Consider the following 17,055-nt stretch of genomic DNA (forward strand, 5'->3'; position numbering starts at 1 on the left):
TTGCCAATATCCTGGAAGATCGATTCAGTGCCAGCTTCACTCCCCTCTCACCCCCTAAAGGGCCCATTGCAATACTGAAAGACTGCCAGATTCCTGTAATAATGACCACACCGGTAAAACATGCACTCTCCAAAGCTAAGAGTACAGCGTCTATGGGACCAGACGATATCCCGGGCTGTGTACTACAAGAACTACAAAATTAACTAGCATCTTACCTAAGTGTCATGTTTAATCATAGCCTCACCTCAGGCTTCGTGCCCACTGAATGGCACACAGCTACAGTTATCCCACTCCACAAGTGGGGATCCACCTTGGATCCTGGGAACTACTGCCCCATCAGTCTGACGAGCCTTATCTGCAAGGCCACAGAACGTATTATCATGGAACTTATAAACAAAGACATTGGCAACCTTCAAACACTGGACCCCACTTAGTCTGGGTTCGTGAAGGGCCGATCTTGTCTCCTGAACCTGATTGACTTCTTTGAATCAGTCTCCAGAGCTGTGAGTGAGGGTAAGGCGGTCCACACAGCCTATCTGGACCTCACCAAGGCCTTCGACACCATCCCCCCACTCTGGAATCATAGATAAACTTACTAAGCTGGGCATTGATCCCTACGTCACTTGATGGGTTGCCAACTGGCTTACTGACAGAACTCACACTGTAAAAGTAGCCGACTCCAAATCCAGCTCCAGACAAGTGACAAGTAGGGTTCGGTCCTGGGACCGCTGTTGTTTGGCATCTACTTCTCTGACGTACAGGCCAACACGAAGGAACTCTGGCTAACAAAGTTCGCAGATGACTGCAAACTGGGAGCCATTATTGAATCCCCAGATGATGTGAATATTCTACAAAAGGGTCTTACAGAAACAGATGCTTGGTGCCAGAGCCAAGGGCTCAAGCTTAATGCCAAGAAATGTATAGTTATCCTCTTTGGGGAAAAAACATGTACCCATGAATTACCACATAGGTGGCAGTACACCAAACACCGAAAGTGTAATAAGAGACTTAGGGACACAAGTGGACAGTGGTCTCACCTTCGATAACCACATTGCCACAACAGTCAGGAAATCCTTCTATATGGCACACCTCATCACTAAGGGCTTTTCATCCAGAAAAAAGGAGGTCATTGTCCCACTGTACTCATCCCTCATTAAACCCATTATAGAATACAACACCCCATTTGGTATGTACCTCTCAAGACATCTGCAACAACTGGAAAGACTGCAGAAATACCTCACTAAAAGAATCACAGGCCTAAAGCAGATGCCCTATGCTGACCGCCTTAAAAAACTCCAGCTATACTCTGTCGCATATCGTCTACTCAGAGGCAATCTCTGCTTAACATACAAGGCCATGTCAAACCCAGAGCTGTTGGACATGCTACACTTAAAGAAATCCCAATTCCTTAGAGCCACATGCTCCAGGGATCTAAACATTGTCATCACAATAAACAAAGCATGCTGGAGGGATAAGTTCCTGACCCAGAGACTCAACAGACTCTGGAATAGATTGCCCATACATGTCAAGCCGAGTGCCTCTTTGGCCCTCTTCAAAAGGAACCTTGACGATTGGATGGGAGAAAGGAAATTCAACAAAAAACTTGTAGAAGAGATAAGTCCAGTAAAACAAAAGTCGGTGACCAGCAACTAAAACAATAATCCAACCAGCGTAATCCAAAGCAGTTTATTTTAAAACTCAAACACAGTAGAAAATGATAAGACAAGCGCTTTCGCCTGGTATATTCCAGGCTTTTTCAAGTCAAAACATTAAACAAGTTACAACACCATGTTTAAATAGTGTGGTTGATTAGTTGCAAATTAGTGTGCAGTGTTTAATTGTTAACCCTAACCTGACCACAAAACATACAGTATGTTTTAACCAAAGTATGTTTGTTTTTGAAGATAGTGTGTTGATTTCTGTTGTTTGTTTGAAATGAATATGTTTATTTAAAAAGTGTCATCGTGCTTTAAACATTTCATTAAAATGCTTAAAATTCTTAAAATTCATAAGCCAATATAAATTTTCTTGCTGTCAATTAAAACAAACATTCTCACTTGCCATATTTTAAGGTTAGTCAGTCAATTTAAAAACTGACGTGTTTACAATGGTAACAAATAAAAATAAAAATATGGCAACTTAGGTTAAATGCAGGCAAACCCCCAGGGTTAAATGGTTCCATAAGTATTGGCTCACTACTTAGATTAAGAAGGGCCAGGTTATAGGGCACTAACACCAAATGTTTTTGCACACTAGGTTCCAAATTGTTCACACCCTAATAAAACCCATGGCTGGTTTTATTTCATTTTTATTTTTATTTTTATTTTTATTTTTATTTGTTACCATTGTAAACACGTCAGTTTTTAAATTGACTGACTAACCTTAAAATATGGCAAGTGAGAATGTTTGTTTTAATTGACAGCAAGAAAATTTATATTGGCTTATGAATTTTAAGAATTTTAAGCATTTTAATGAAATGTTTAAAGCACGATGACACTTTTTAAATAAACATATTCATTTCAAACAAACAACAGAAATCAACACACTATCTTCAAAAACAAACATACTTTGGTTAAAACATACTGTATGTTTTGTGGTCAGGTTAGGGTTAACAATTAAACACTGCACACTAATTTGCAACTAATCAACCACACTATTTAAACATGGTGTTGTAACTTGTTTAATGTTTTGACTTGAAAAAGCCTGGAATATACCAGGCGAAAGCGCTTGTCTTATCATTTTCTACTGTGTTTGAGTTTTAAAATAAACTGCTTTGGATTACGCTGGCTAGAAAGGAAATTCACCCCGGGGATCACATCAGTCGCCCTGCTAGACAGGGGTCCAGGGAAGTAAATAGTGTGGGAAGAAATAGCCAGGGAATTGTTATGGCTAGGCTTGTATAGGCCCTAGGGCTGATGGCCTAGTACCAACCTATGAACCTATAAGATGGCAACCAGGGCAATCATACATATTAGGGGCTCCAAATAGCCTGCCTAACATAGAGAACAACTGTGACTATGTTCTGTCCCACTCTTACCTACTCCTCACCCCTTCCCACCCACCCCCCAAGCCTTTGGCTGGAAGACTCTTTTTCTTCCTAAACCAATGGAAACCTATCACCAGGGACCATTGAGTCCTCAGCATCATAGAGAAGGGGTAATATATTGAGTTCAGAGAAATACCACCCTCCTTGGGCATTTCAAAGCCACCAAAATATCAAGAAACTCTCTTACCACCTATCCTCATGGAGTCACTTCGCCAAGGAGCCATCCAGCCTGTCCCTTTAGGATAAGACTTCTACTTAAAGATATTTGTAGTAGTTCCAAAAAAAGAGAGCAGCTGGAGGCCAATCTTGGACCTCTCAAAGCTAAACAAGTTCCTCAACATCCCAAAATTCAAAATGCTTATGTTGTGAAAATTACTACTTTTGATCTTCCAAGATGCATCGATGGTCATTCTAGACCAAAAATATGTTTACCTCTATGTCCCGATAGCAGACAGTCAGCAACAGTCTCCCACTTCTACTTCTGTGCTTTACCGTTTGAGCTATCTACTTCTGCCAGTGTTTTCACAAAATATTTAGCTCCTCTGATTGCACATTCCAGAACTCTGTTGTTGTATCTTTTGGCTTTTCCTAGTTAGGGGTCGCCACAGCGGAACTCTGGTCCGCTAATGATTGGCAGTAGATTTTTAGTACATAAAAAAGGAACTGTGTATTACCTTATGTGCAGCCTTTTTTGATAGTGCCTTAAGAAATAGGGCTGACCCTCATAGCCTCTTATATTCCAGGCCAGAACAATACTCTGGCAGATTCTGTAAACAGGAACCTTCTAGATCCCAATGAATGGGTACCGAAGAGAGAGATCTTAGATCTGTTTACCTCTCACCACAACAACGTCAGAAGTTGTACTCCAGAACACAACAGACAGTAGCTTGAAAATAGATGCATTTTCCTGCACATGGACAAACTGGTTCCTCTGTGCATTCCTGCCCTTACCTGTGACCCCCAGGGTACTGACAAAAATCAGGGCAGGCAAACCAAGCATGATCCTCGTGATATCCTACTGGCTCTTCTGTCTCCTGACTCTCAATATGGGGAGATTCCTCACCCTACCACAGAAAGTAGGTCACCTCAACCAAGTCCAGGGATCAGTCTTCCACTCCCACCTAGCCACCCTCAGGTCAAATGTCCGGAAGATTTTTTTTTCTTTCCCCACAAAGGACTGCATCCTATTCCAAGCATGTGCTTTGCATTCTAAGGGAAACAAGGAAGCCCAATACCAGGAAATCTTGCTTGGCAAAATGGAAACAATTTTCCATCTGGTATCTCAGCAATAACACTAACCCTTGTCATGCAGACATCATCTTGGGCAGAGCAAGCCCTTCACTCCATGAATGTGCACAGGCTGGTCAGTTACTGTCTAGACAGGGCAAAAAAATCCTAAAACAGCAAAGCAATTGCTGCTGGCTTTCACAGGGGGTAAACAGGGCAGGCCTTTCTCCAAATAAATCATTTCAAAATGGATAGCTATCTGTACCAAATTCTGTTACTCTTACCATAGAAAATATTTACCTGGGTATATTGAAGCTCACTTCACCAGACATGTGTGATTACCACTGATTTTCTTAAAGGAGTCCCCAACCAGGCCATACTAGAGGCAGCCACATTGAACTCAGTGCACACATTTGAAAAAATATATAATCTAGGCAACGTCTGCAGGTCTAGATCAGGTTTCATTACTGCCAGCCTGCAAAATCTTATTTCATAAGGTCATACAGATGACCCACCACCCTGCTTTTCCCTTTGGGAATCTTCCCAAGAATCAGTACTCCAACACTGTCTCGGAAGAACATAGTATAGTTGTGTTCCAGTTCCCATAATTCCAGATATTCGAGTACTGTAGATCAGTGTTGCAGTACATACTCCCACCCTCTGACCTCTCTATCTTCTGATAATGTGTCTCTCCCTTGTATGGTGCAGGGGATAGAGTACTTTTTTCTGCAGATATTCCTCTTATCTCCATCATCCTCACTCTCTGCCTCTTATGCTTTTCCCTCCTTCTCACTTAAATTTAGACAACTGGGAAGGTCTTGCTGTTCTCCGGAATCAGAATGCTGGTTCACTGTGTGCAACTATTAAGAACAAGACAAAAAAATGTAAATATACATATACAGATGCACACAAGGTGCAAAGTGCAACTCAGTGCAAGAAATACTGAAATAAACTCTGAAAGAAACAAATATTAACAATATGTAAACAATACTGCAAAATCCTCTGAGGCCCGGGAAAAAGTTTACCCCAGCCTAATAAATAAGCAAAATTAACCGTTCATGAGCTTGATGGCCTGTGGAAAAAAATTTTCTTATATCTGCTTGATTTTGAGTATTAATCTATAATGCCTGGCCAATGGTAATCGTTCAAAAAAATCATTTGCCCCATCTTTCATAAAATGTTTGATTTTCTGGTAAATCACCAAGAATTACAGTCAGTCAAAAATGCCACACATTAGAGTTTCATACATCTTATTCTTCAGAAAATGCATTTTGATGCAAAATGTATTCTGTTAACTTATTAGAGTAATATTTAAAAAGTATGCCTGATTGTGAGCCTCTTCACTTATTATTACTGGTTTTGTACATGATTTTTGAGCAAGGTAATGGAGGGATATTCTTACTGTGTAGTTAGAATGTCCACGAATAAAATACCCTAGGGAAGCCAAGAACAAATGGATGACCAGGTAGGCTGCCTTAATAAAGGTGTGGTGGGATGTCAGTGAAGAAGCTGGGCTAAGCCTGAGAAGGCTGTGCGTGCCAGCTTGTGGTTGAAGGCTGAGTAAAGTCATTAGAAAGGCTTCGTATGCAGGTCGTAGTTCTGGCCGGTTAGGTCACCTGGTGAGAGGACACTAGTGGTTCCTCTCACCAGGCGACCTGACCAGCCGGAACTACGACCTGTATACGAAGCCTTTCTAAAGGCTTTACTCAGCCTTCAACCACAAGCTGGCACGCACAGCCTTTCTCAAGGCTTTACCGGTAGCCCAGCTTCTTCACCGACATCCCACCATACCTTTATTAAGGCAGCCTACCTGGTCATCCATTTGTTCTTGCCTTCCCTAGGGTATTTTATTCGTGGACATTTTTTCCTCCTCTGCATAGGAGCTTGAATACCCAGGTCCCACAGACAATCATTTTCCTGCTGGACTGTGTAGTTAGAATGAAAAAATATATTGCACTTTGTACTACTGAATTGTTATATTCTAGCTAAAGGTTGACCAGTGACATTTTGTTTATTTGTTTTCCTTTTAACAATTAGTATTGCAGTCCCCTTGACCAGATTTTGTCTGACCTGATATTTTAATTCTGAAATTGCTAGTGATATGTTTATCTGCGTTTTGTATGTAAGATGTTTTTTATACAGTTTTTTACAGTAAATAAAAATGTCCTGTATTTGCTAGCATTTTTCTGTTTTTGACTCAAACAGTACCTGGAAATTTTCAGTACTGTGAGTTTATTTAATATTTACTACAAAGTGAGTTCGGGACAGCAGCATTATTTTTTCTAATTGTTTTCTTTTCCAGACCACTTGCGAGCTACAACAGTCTTACAGACAAACATCTGATGGGATATTTCAACAACACAAGGATACGAAGGCATCTTCAGAAAGCAGGACTGGTATGTAATAGTATTGCTCATAGGTTGACAGGTATGTGACAGCATTAGCCCACGGATAATGCTATCCTTGTAGGATATTTGTTTAATGCTGCAAAATTTGAAATACTGGGATGAAGGTGAGTTACATGACACCTCAGAAACTGTGCTAATGAATTGCCTCTCAGTAGCTATTGTGGCTATGCTTCCTGTGAATCCTAGCATTCAATATGTTTTACTCTTTTATTGTACTGAATAAGTTGTTAACTGTTATTACTTCAGGGTCAGTGTTCTTATTGCTGTTTCAGCTTCTATTCTGCCATGACCATGCACTTCTGCAATTCTGTGGTAACTACATGCATTTCCTTTCATATATTACGCACATTTCTTTGTACTGTACTACATTATAATCCATTTTGTTTCCTGCAGCCCATTTTTCCATCTATGTCATTTAAGGCCTGAATTCTCACATGTTGACCCATGTAATGCAAAAAAATTGTAAATGAAAAAAAGACTGATCTTCTGTAAAGTCTTTAATGCAACATAACAAAGGAAGAAGATGACAAAGACAACTCCTGTGAATGGCAACTCTCCCTAGATTAGCAGCTTAGAAAAGTTTAAAATCTGAGTCTGCACTGTTCTGGTTTTCACTTTTGTGCGTGTGTGTATGTGTGTGTCTGTGCGCGCACGCGCTTGCATATGCTCAGATTTGTGATTTGATATGTGTTGTGTGTGTGTTTCTGTCTAATTCCCTTTCACATTCTTCAACTGAACTTTAACTAGGAGAATATATATCCAGCGAGTCCACAGGAAAAAAATGTCTGAGGAAAACACTAAGAAGATATGGCTACCAGTGTAGCCTTCTAAAATGTGGAATCAAGTGATGGATGTCATTCTTTTATGCTTTTACAGAGTAACTTGGTATAGGTAGTGAAATGTGTGAGATAATGGATCATAATATATACGTATGTATATATATATATATGTATATATATATATATATAATATATATATATATATATATATATATGTATATATATATATATATATATATATGTATATATATATGTATATATATATATATATATATATATATATATGTGTGTGTGTGTGTATGTGTAACAAACCACCAACAGCTGCCAGATCCCAAGTCCATAGAATAAAACCAGATAAACAATTTCAAAAAGAACGGTGGACCCAGAAAAAGCCAGACGATCCAGTATTTCAAATCTTCCGCTGATTAAAAGCAAATACACATACGTGCTTCTATAGTTAAACTGCTTCTTCAGATGTAATCCAACAGTCAACTAGAGCTCATTAAATACTTAGTGCCCTGCATAATTCACTAATCACATGACAATCACAAATTAAAAGCACTTCACAATATATAACCTTTAAATAAATATAAAACAAATGCACACATATAAGTTATAACACAATAAAAATATGTTCACTTATTCTATTACTACTCTACATCTTTAAAGACAAGAAAAAACGTATATATACATAAAAACATACCAACTTTACCTAAACAGAGATCTAGCTTTTAGCATAGGTTTAAGGGAAACTTTATCAATTAAACCATGCCCAAAATCACCTCTTAGCCCAATAATCCATTTGGCCTCAAGCTGCTCTGTTAGATTCCTTATGCCCCCCCCCTCAAATGTTCTCATGCATGAATTTAAAACTGTGTTTACTATCTGTCTCCTTAACATGTCTAGCTAATGCATTGACACTACTCTGTTTACCAATATGTTATATATGTTCTTTTATCCTATCTTTTAAGGCTCTATCAGTTTTTCCTGCATAAAATATTTGATGTGCTGAACAATAAGTTGACTATACTATATGTGCAGACTCGCATGTGGCATAAACATTAAAAGTATAAGTCTTATTTTGATCTGGATGCATAAACGTACTTGCAGTATCTATGTACTTACAGGCTAAACATTTGCCACATGGCACAGTAATTTTCATATTGTTAGATTTATCTTTGGGATAGCAAAGTGGCCTTTTTAAAGACTTCATATTTTTGAAGAAAAACTTGGGTTGAATATTGATTATTTTGTTAATCTTTTCATCTGGAGTCAGTACATGGCAATACTTTTTAATAACATTTGTATATGAGTTGACATTGTTGGAATAAAACATAGATACCTTCAATTTCCCTACCTTCCTAGAAACATTCCCTTCAGTGTTGGTGACATATTTCTCTGAAAAATATGGCTTTACTTTACTAGTTCTTAACTGTATGACTTCTTCTATGACCTTAACCAACTTCATATTCTTCATATCCTATTATCCTGTATCAGCAAAACCTTCTACTAGCTAATTCGTTTGATCAAAAAATTCTGATCATGCACATTCAATATGGATGCCCTAAAGACATGGTTTTTAACCACATTTTTAAAAATATAATGTGGATGCATACTTTTTTGAAATAATAAATGGTTACAATGACATGGTTTCCTAAATAATTGCATAGATATCCTACTTGTACTCTCAAACATAACCTTAACATCTAAAACATTAATACATTCATTTGAAATCACTGAGGGAAAAACATGACTTCTTGTTCTGGAAGTAAGAAGGGGTATGATCGATTTTTGTTATCATTGGATTGTATGAAGAATCCTTTTGTAGATTCTTTAGTACCTTTAAATGAGTTGGATAATGCTGCTGTTGATATTGTATTATTAAAAACGAAGCTACATAATGTAGGAAATAACTTGTTCAAGTTGAAAAGACACCAGATTCAACGTTTTCATCTGGAGGTCTGTATAAGTGAAGGAATAGTCCCTAGAGGACTACAAGTGCTAAAAAGGCCTGCGCAGGGTAGTTATTTTCCTGAACTGTTATCGGAATGGCAGAGAGTCAGCCTAGACTGTAGCATTAAGTACATGCAATTGCTTGTTGACTTCTTTCAGAGAGAAGTTGGACGTCTTTCTGCTATTATTATGCAGCAGCATAAAGAACTTATAGAATACTTTCAGACTGACTTATTAGTTAAATATTTATCTGAAGTCATTGATGCAGTCTCTGTATATGAAAGGAAGTTAATTAAGATCAAACTGAAAAAGTTAGAGACCAAACTGACTTCAGAAATGGTAATGTATTTACTTGGCCCAGAATGGCCTTATCCGCCAATCGGCTGACGGAAAATGACGAACCCTCAGTTACTGAGGATACGCCTACTTCATCAACGAATAATATGACAGCTTCCACTACTGAGCCCTCAGATATGTTAATCAATGATACATAGGGGATGGTGGCTTCTAGAGAGCTAGGGGCATGGAGAAAGACCTTTCCTGTAGAAGTGCAAGTGCACAGGCCTTTCAATTCAAACAATAAGGAGAAGAGCGGGGATAAGATCTTCTTCTTTTTCTTTTTTTCAGCAGAAATTAAGTTTTCCATTGCCTATCAAGAATCAAATAACATCAGTCAAGAATTTGTGTTCTCTGAGTCGCTCCAGGACAAAAAGAAAACTGGAAGGAGATCTTACAGACACATTGAGTATAAAGAAAGCAATGAAAACCGTAACAAATGCCTTAGTTTGGAATTTATCATCTCATGAGTTAACAGATCCAGAAATGGAAGTTTTAAAGAAGGGACTGTCATTCATACCAACTCAGAACTCAGACTTTGTGGAGGTAACTTTAGGTTTAAAGACTTTTACCAGAAACTTAATGCTAAAATTGAATTATAAGAATACTGCTGTGGTTGAAGGTGTTTGTTCATTTAGAAAACCTAGTATGTATGTTCCAGTTTTAAACCCATTAGTAAAAGCTTTTGAGAAATTATGTATAGAGGAATTGTATAGGATGAATGATTCTAAGAATAAGTGTGTTAGACGCTTAATTTAACAAGAGAAGAAACCACAGCATTGCAGAATTTACAGAATAACACTGATATTGTTATACGACCTTGTGACAAGGGTGGGCCTATTGTTATACTTGCCGCTGAATGGTATGATACTGAAATGAGAGCTATGTTGACTAATAATGATTTTTATGTTAAGATTCACAAAAGATATATTGATCTCATGGTTACTAGCATTACATATATGCTAAAAAGCTTTTTAAGTAGTAATGTTATTGACAAATCTTTGTTCGACTATTTTACTGTTCAACATCCACTAATACCTATTATACAGGGGCTACCAAAATTACACAAAAATCCCATCCGTCCTCCCTTACGTCCGATAGTTGCAGGACATAATTGATACATGGTGCCTTTGTCTATTTATATAGAAAAGGCCCTTAGACCTATTTTAAATTTGAATACATGCATTTTGAAAGATACTCAACATTTTTTGAAGGATCTATTTTCTTTCAACCAGGAACATCAGATGGAAAAGAATGTGTTTTTGGGTACTTTTGATGTAGTGTCTCTATTTACAGTAATACCTAAAAATGTTGGTATTACTAGTTTTAAACAATTTTTGAATTTGTATGCTAAGTTTACTGAAGTTGACATTGAAATGTATTGTACTCTTCTGAGATGTAGTTTAGAAAATAATGTGTTTGTGTTTAGGGATGCTTTTTATTGGCAGAAGAATGGCATAGCTATGGGCACATCATATGCTCATAGTTACGCCAGTGTTGTTATGGCTGTATGGGAGCAAGATCTTATTTTAAAAGGTCCCTGTAGTAAGTTCATAGTGTTTTACTGTAAGTTTGTGGAGGATATGTTCATTTTATGGGATGGTTCTTTAGACAAATTTCATAACTTTGAGGAATATATCACCACAACCATATCATTTTTATGTTTTTCCTCAGTGATTTCAAATGAAAGTATTAATTTCATAGATGTTAAGGTTATGTTTGAGAGTACAAGTAGGATATCTATGCAATTATTTAGGAAACCTTGTCATTGTAATCATTTATTTTTTCGAAAAAGTATGCATCCACCTTATATTTTTAAAAATGTGGTTAAAAAACAGGTCAAATGTTTAGCCTGTATGTACATAGGTACTACAAGTACTTTTATACATCCAGATCAAAATAAGACTTATGCTTTTAATGTTTATGCCACATGTGAGTCTGCACATACAGTATACTTAGCTTATTGTTCAGTATGTCAAAAATTTTACGTAGGAAAAACTGATAGAGCCTTAAAACATAGGATAAAAGAACATATAAAACATAGTGGTAAATGGAGTAGTGTCAATGCTTTAGCTAGACATGTTAAGGAGGCAGATAGTAAACACAGTTTTAAATTCATGGCCATTGGTAGAGTGCATGAAAACATTCGAGGGGGGTATAAGGAATCTAACAGAGCAGCTTGAGGCCAAATGGATTATTAGGCTAAGAGGTGATTTTGGGCATGGTTTAAATGATAAAGTTCCCCTTAAACCTATGCTAAAAGTTAGATCTCTGTTTAGGTAAAGTTGGTATGTTTTTATGTATAGATAAGTTTTTTCTTGTCTTTTAAGATGGAGAGTAATAATAGAATAAGTGAACATATTTTTGTTGTGTTATAACATATCTGTGCATTTGTTTTAGGTTTATTTAAAGGTTATATATTGTGAAGTGCTTTTACTTTGTGATGGTCATGTGATTAGTTAATTATGCAGGGCACTAAGTGTTTAATGAGCTGTAGTTGACTTTTGCATTACATCTGAAGAAGCAGTTTAACTGTGAAAGCGCTTATGTGCATTTGCTTTTAATAATCTGAAGATTTACTTGAAATACTGGATCATCTGTCTTTTTCTGGGTCCGTCTGTCTTTTTGGATCATAATATGATGTGCCATGTCCCAGATTGAAAATTTACTTGGCTGTAGCAGGCTTTGTAGAGGTGGAGGTCCCATCATACTCTAAGTTCAGTTCAGCTAAATAGAAAGGCAATTGTTTTTGACAGTGTGAGTTGGTTGTAAGCAGTCTGCAAGAAACCTAGGGATGTGGAGACTGTAAATTGAGTATTCACCAAATAATTCATTCACAAAGTCCTTTGGTTTTGTTATGCTTCAGTCACAACATCTCCATTGCCTGTGTTTAACTGCTACAATTGCAGTCTCACTGTTTGCTGTTTTGAAGTTTTCTGCTCTGTATCATCTCTTCTTTTTCTGCTGTCTCATTGCTTCTGAGCATTCTTTCCTGGGATGGTTATGTCTGTCTCTATGATACTGCCAGAGGGTGGCATACTATTACTTCTGATCAGGAGATTATTAATTGCTTTAGAATAGATTAGGACTTAATATCCTTGGATGACATGTGGCAATCACAAACAGAATATATAGCAATCCATTGTTTCCCATACATGTGGAAATCAAGGTATGGACAACTTTTATTTTACTTCAGCTACAGGGACCTTCCAGATAAACAGGGGACATGTTGGGTATTTTACAGTTCTCCACTTCCAGAATACCCAGCAAGTTCCTTAGCATAATGACGCTACATATGAATGAACATATCTGATTTCCTAGCACATCACAGGAGAAAGTTTCTGCAACATTGCCCACTTCCCTGAAATACTCGATGCCATAGATAATGCACATATAATAATAAAAAGCCCCACCTGGCACATATTCACAAAGGTTGTGAACAGAAAGGGCTGCCAATGTGATAGTGTTCAATCTCGCCGTTTGTTCTTACACATGGGTTCGGAGCCGATCCTCGGCTCCGTGTCGGCCGCTTGCAAGCTCTGCATCGAGAAGAAGCTCAAGACAATCTAATACCCACAATCCCCCTCTGCCTTTACCTCAGATCTAGTTTGCCGCTGCTGCGTTCGCATCGCTGGGAGCTAGCTCGAGCATCTTAAGTTAAGATATAACTTATTTTTGTTATATTTTATTGGATAATTTGTTCTCATAGATAACAGGAAGGATTAGTTGATATACTGAGTGTATGTGTGTTTGAGTAGGTTGAATTCTCGGTACCGTTAAGTTTATTAATTGGTTAGAGTTTTTCGGGGCCTACCAACCCTACTTAAATTTGACACCGGACTTGACATTTAAATCGGATTTGACTTTTTTTCACCGGATTTGACTCTTATACTGGACTTGACTCTTATCTTACTTGTAAAATGTCTGATAAAGTGAAATCAGGTTTTAAGCGTTGTCAGTGTGGCCAAAAAATGTCAGTGACTGACAACCATAGTTCCTGGGTCTACTGCCTTGGCCCTCTCCACTTACAAGAGGACTGTTCAATCTGTCACTCTTTTAGTGGGAGGGTCATGACAGATAGGCGCAGGAAACTCATGGACAGAGGATTATTAAAACCTTCCTTTCAGGAGGCTCTGGATGCTTCTGACCAGGCATCGAAATCCTCGAAGGAATCGAAGACGTCGGAGCCCAAGTCATCGGCTCCGAGCTCTTCGAGTAAAGTTAGATCACCGGTTCCACAGACTTCGGGGCCGAGTGTTCAACTGGTGTCGGTTCCTGAGCCTCGAGTCTTGGAACCGGTGATGGAGCTCCCTCCTTCGACTTTATTGAGGTCGGCTCCGTCTTCGGTTCCTTCGACCCGTTCTTCTTCCAAACTCTCCGATGTCGAACGCAGCCGAAGGTTCGAGTAGGGCAGCAGCTTCAGCGATTGCTCTTCGCAGACAATCCTGGATGCGCTTATGTTCATTTGCGGAAGCCTTCAAGTCTTCCTTTACTAACGCCCCATTTGACGGTGCCACTCTCTTTGGCCCCAAAGTAAAGGAGACCCTTACCCGGTGTGAACAGGAGGGAAAGACTCTGTCTGCTGTCGGAGTCCGTTATTCCACCCCAACCAGACTGTACCCCAAAGGGCAACGTGGTGGAAAAATGTGGTTTCGAAAACCCCAAGGATCTTTCCCAGGCACACAGGGTGATACCCCTTCTAGAGGCAGAGGAGGGGGCAGAGGTGGAAGACGCCGCCCTGGTGGCAGAGGGGGTCCGCAGCATCAGGGTGACAGGGATACACTCCCTGGTAAACCTTTCCAGCACTCCTGAGAGGAGGCCCGACTGTCCTGCTCTGGAGGCAGTCGGGGGTCGCTTAGCTTTATACCCTCAGGCCTGGCAAAATATAACTACAGACAAGTGGGTAAAAAGCGTGGTTACCAGAGATTACAGCATACCCTTTCTATCCCATCCCATTCCAAAGAAAAGACTCCCAGATGTACCGCCCCATCTGCGAGAGCCAGCAGCTATAGAAATTTCAAAGCTGCTAGAAAAAAGAGTCATCCAACCAGTCCCAGCGGACCAGCAAGGATTCGGGACTTACTCAAGGTTCTTTTTAGTTCCAAAGAAAACAGGGGACTGGAGGCCCATCCTGGATCTAAGCGGCCTCAATACCTTCGTCAAGAAAGAAAAGTTCCGAATGGTCACGCTTCAATCGATCCTTCCATTCTTACAGAAGGACGACTGGATGTGCTCAATAGATCTGGAGGATGCATACTACCACATCAAGATGGCCAGGGCATCCAGAGATCATTTGCGCTTCTGGCTGGGGGCCAGTCACTTTCAATTTCGAGCCCTGCCCTTTGGTCTGACCTCAGCCCCCAGGGTCTTCACCAAATGCATGGCAGTGGTAGCGTCTCACTTGAGACGCCAAGGATTCCAGGTGTTTCCGTATCTGGACGACTGGCTCCTTTCTGCCACCACCCAGCGTCAACTATTACAGGCCAGAGACTATACTCTTCAACTGTGTGTTCACCTAGGAATTTCCGTAAACTTCGGAAAATCCTTACTTCAGCCATCACAGAGTATCTTGTTCATAGGAGCGGAATTAAACACATGTCAGTTAATTCTAAGACTTCCTCCAGAAAGGATACTTTCACTTCAGACTCACATACGTCGTCTCCTCTTGTCCAGGAAATCTCCAGCAAAACTGGTACTGAAGGTTTTGGGACTCATGTCAGCTTCTCTTATTGCAATACCCTTGGGAAGGCTGCACATGAGAGTCCTACAATGGCTACTGTTTGCACAATGGTCGTTCCAACAACTACCTCTAACACACGAGATTCTTATAACGAACACATGCAAAACACACCTAAACTGGTGGCTTCAAACGTGCAACCTTTCCAAGGGGAGACCATTTGTGCTACCCACGCCTACAGTTACGGTGACCACGGATGCTTCCCTGATAGGGTGGGGGGGCATCTTTCAGGGACAGACAGTCCAAGGCGAATGGACCAATTTGGAGTACAATCTGCACATCAATGTTCTAGAGTTGAGGGCAGTGTTTCTAGCGTTGCAACACTTTGCTCCCCTTCTTCCTCTGGGAACTATTGCAGTTCAGACGGACAACATGTCGGTAGTCTGGTACATAAACAAGCAAGGGGGAACCAAGTCCTATCAGCTATGCAGAGAGGCCATGAGAATCTGGCAATGGGCGGAGTCCACGGGTCGCTTTCTAATAGCAACGCACATCCCGGGGTCATCCAACGTCATAGCCGACAGGCTGAGCAGAGCAATTCTGTTACCGCACGAGTGGTCCCTGAAACAGTCAGTGGCGAAAAGGATTTTTCGCACGTGGGGCCAGCCTTCCTGCGATCTGTTTGCGTCTCCAATGAACGCCAAATGCAGGAGCTACTTTGCCCTATTACCCCCTCCAGGGGAAGTCCCCAGGGACGCACTGATTCACGATTGGGCCCCGGGACTCCTGTACGCATTTCCTCCATTTCCCCTGATATCAAAGATTCTCCAGAAAGCCAGAAACCTACACAGGACAATAATCCTCATTGCCCCATTCTGGCCTCGTCAAATTTGGTTTCCTTCCTGAAGACACACTGCATTCGGGGACCCTGGATTCTGGACCCAGAGCCAGATCTATTGACTCACTCATCAGGGGCTCCCCATCCCGCGCTCTTGTCCCTCCATCTAGCAGCTTGGTTGCTCCAATTCCCAACTTAGCCAGGTCTGATCTTCTTTCGCCGGCAGTTCAGAATATATTGGTGGCTTCTCATAAAGCTTCCACTACTAAAACATATTCTAGTAAATGGAAGCGATTTGTGTTCTGGGCGAATACACAGCAAGTGGATCCTTTTATAGCTCCTTTGAATAAAATATTAGAGTTTTTAACGGACTTGTTCCATCAGGGTGCTTCTCCTGCCACACTAAGGGTTCAATTGGCTGCCATTTCTAATTTCCATGTGGAAGAATGTGGGGCTCCTGTTATGGCCCACAGACTTTGTAAAGCCTTTTTAAAAGGGGTTTTCCTATTTGACCCCCCGTTAGATCTCCTACGTCACCTTGGAGTCTAAACTTGTTGTTATCTAAATTAATGTTGCCCCTTTGAACCAGCCTCCTCTTGCCCATTAAAATTTTTGTCCTGGAAGACTCTCTTTTTGGTAGCCATTACATCCGCTAGGCGAGTATCTGAACTTCAAGCTCTCTCCATCAAGCACCCTTATTTGATCTTTCACTCTGACAGAGTTTCTCTTCGAACTAATTCATCCTTCCTCCCTAAAGTTTGTTCTATTAACAATATTAATCAGTCCATTGA

At 39.9% G+C, this 17,055-nt stretch overlaps 1 protein-coding gene across 4 annotated transcripts in view; it reads left to right on the plus strand.

Moving 5' to 3' along the window:
* Nucleotides 1-17,055, plus strand: part of ERICH3 (glutamate rich 3) — a 1,772,788-nt gene that overhangs the window by 377,430 nt on the left and 1,378,303 nt on the right. For all 4 annotated transcript variants that reach the window (XM_044085800.1, XM_044085803.1, XM_044085802.1 and 1 more), the window contains exon 2: nucleotides 6,576-6,669. In XM_044085800.1, the coding sequence (XP_043941735.1) occupies nucleotides 6,576-6,669 (94 nt within the window). The remainder of the gene's footprint in view (nucleotides 1-6,575; nucleotides 6,670-17,055) is intronic.

Source organism: Protopterus annectens, chromosome 10.part0 (assembly GCF_019279795.1).
Source record: "Protopterus annectens isolate FY-2018-M chromosome 10.part0, PAN1.0, whole genome shotgun sequence".
Taxonomy (NCBI): domain Eukaryota; kingdom Metazoa; phylum Chordata; order Ceratodontiformes; family Protopteridae; genus Protopterus; species Protopterus annectens.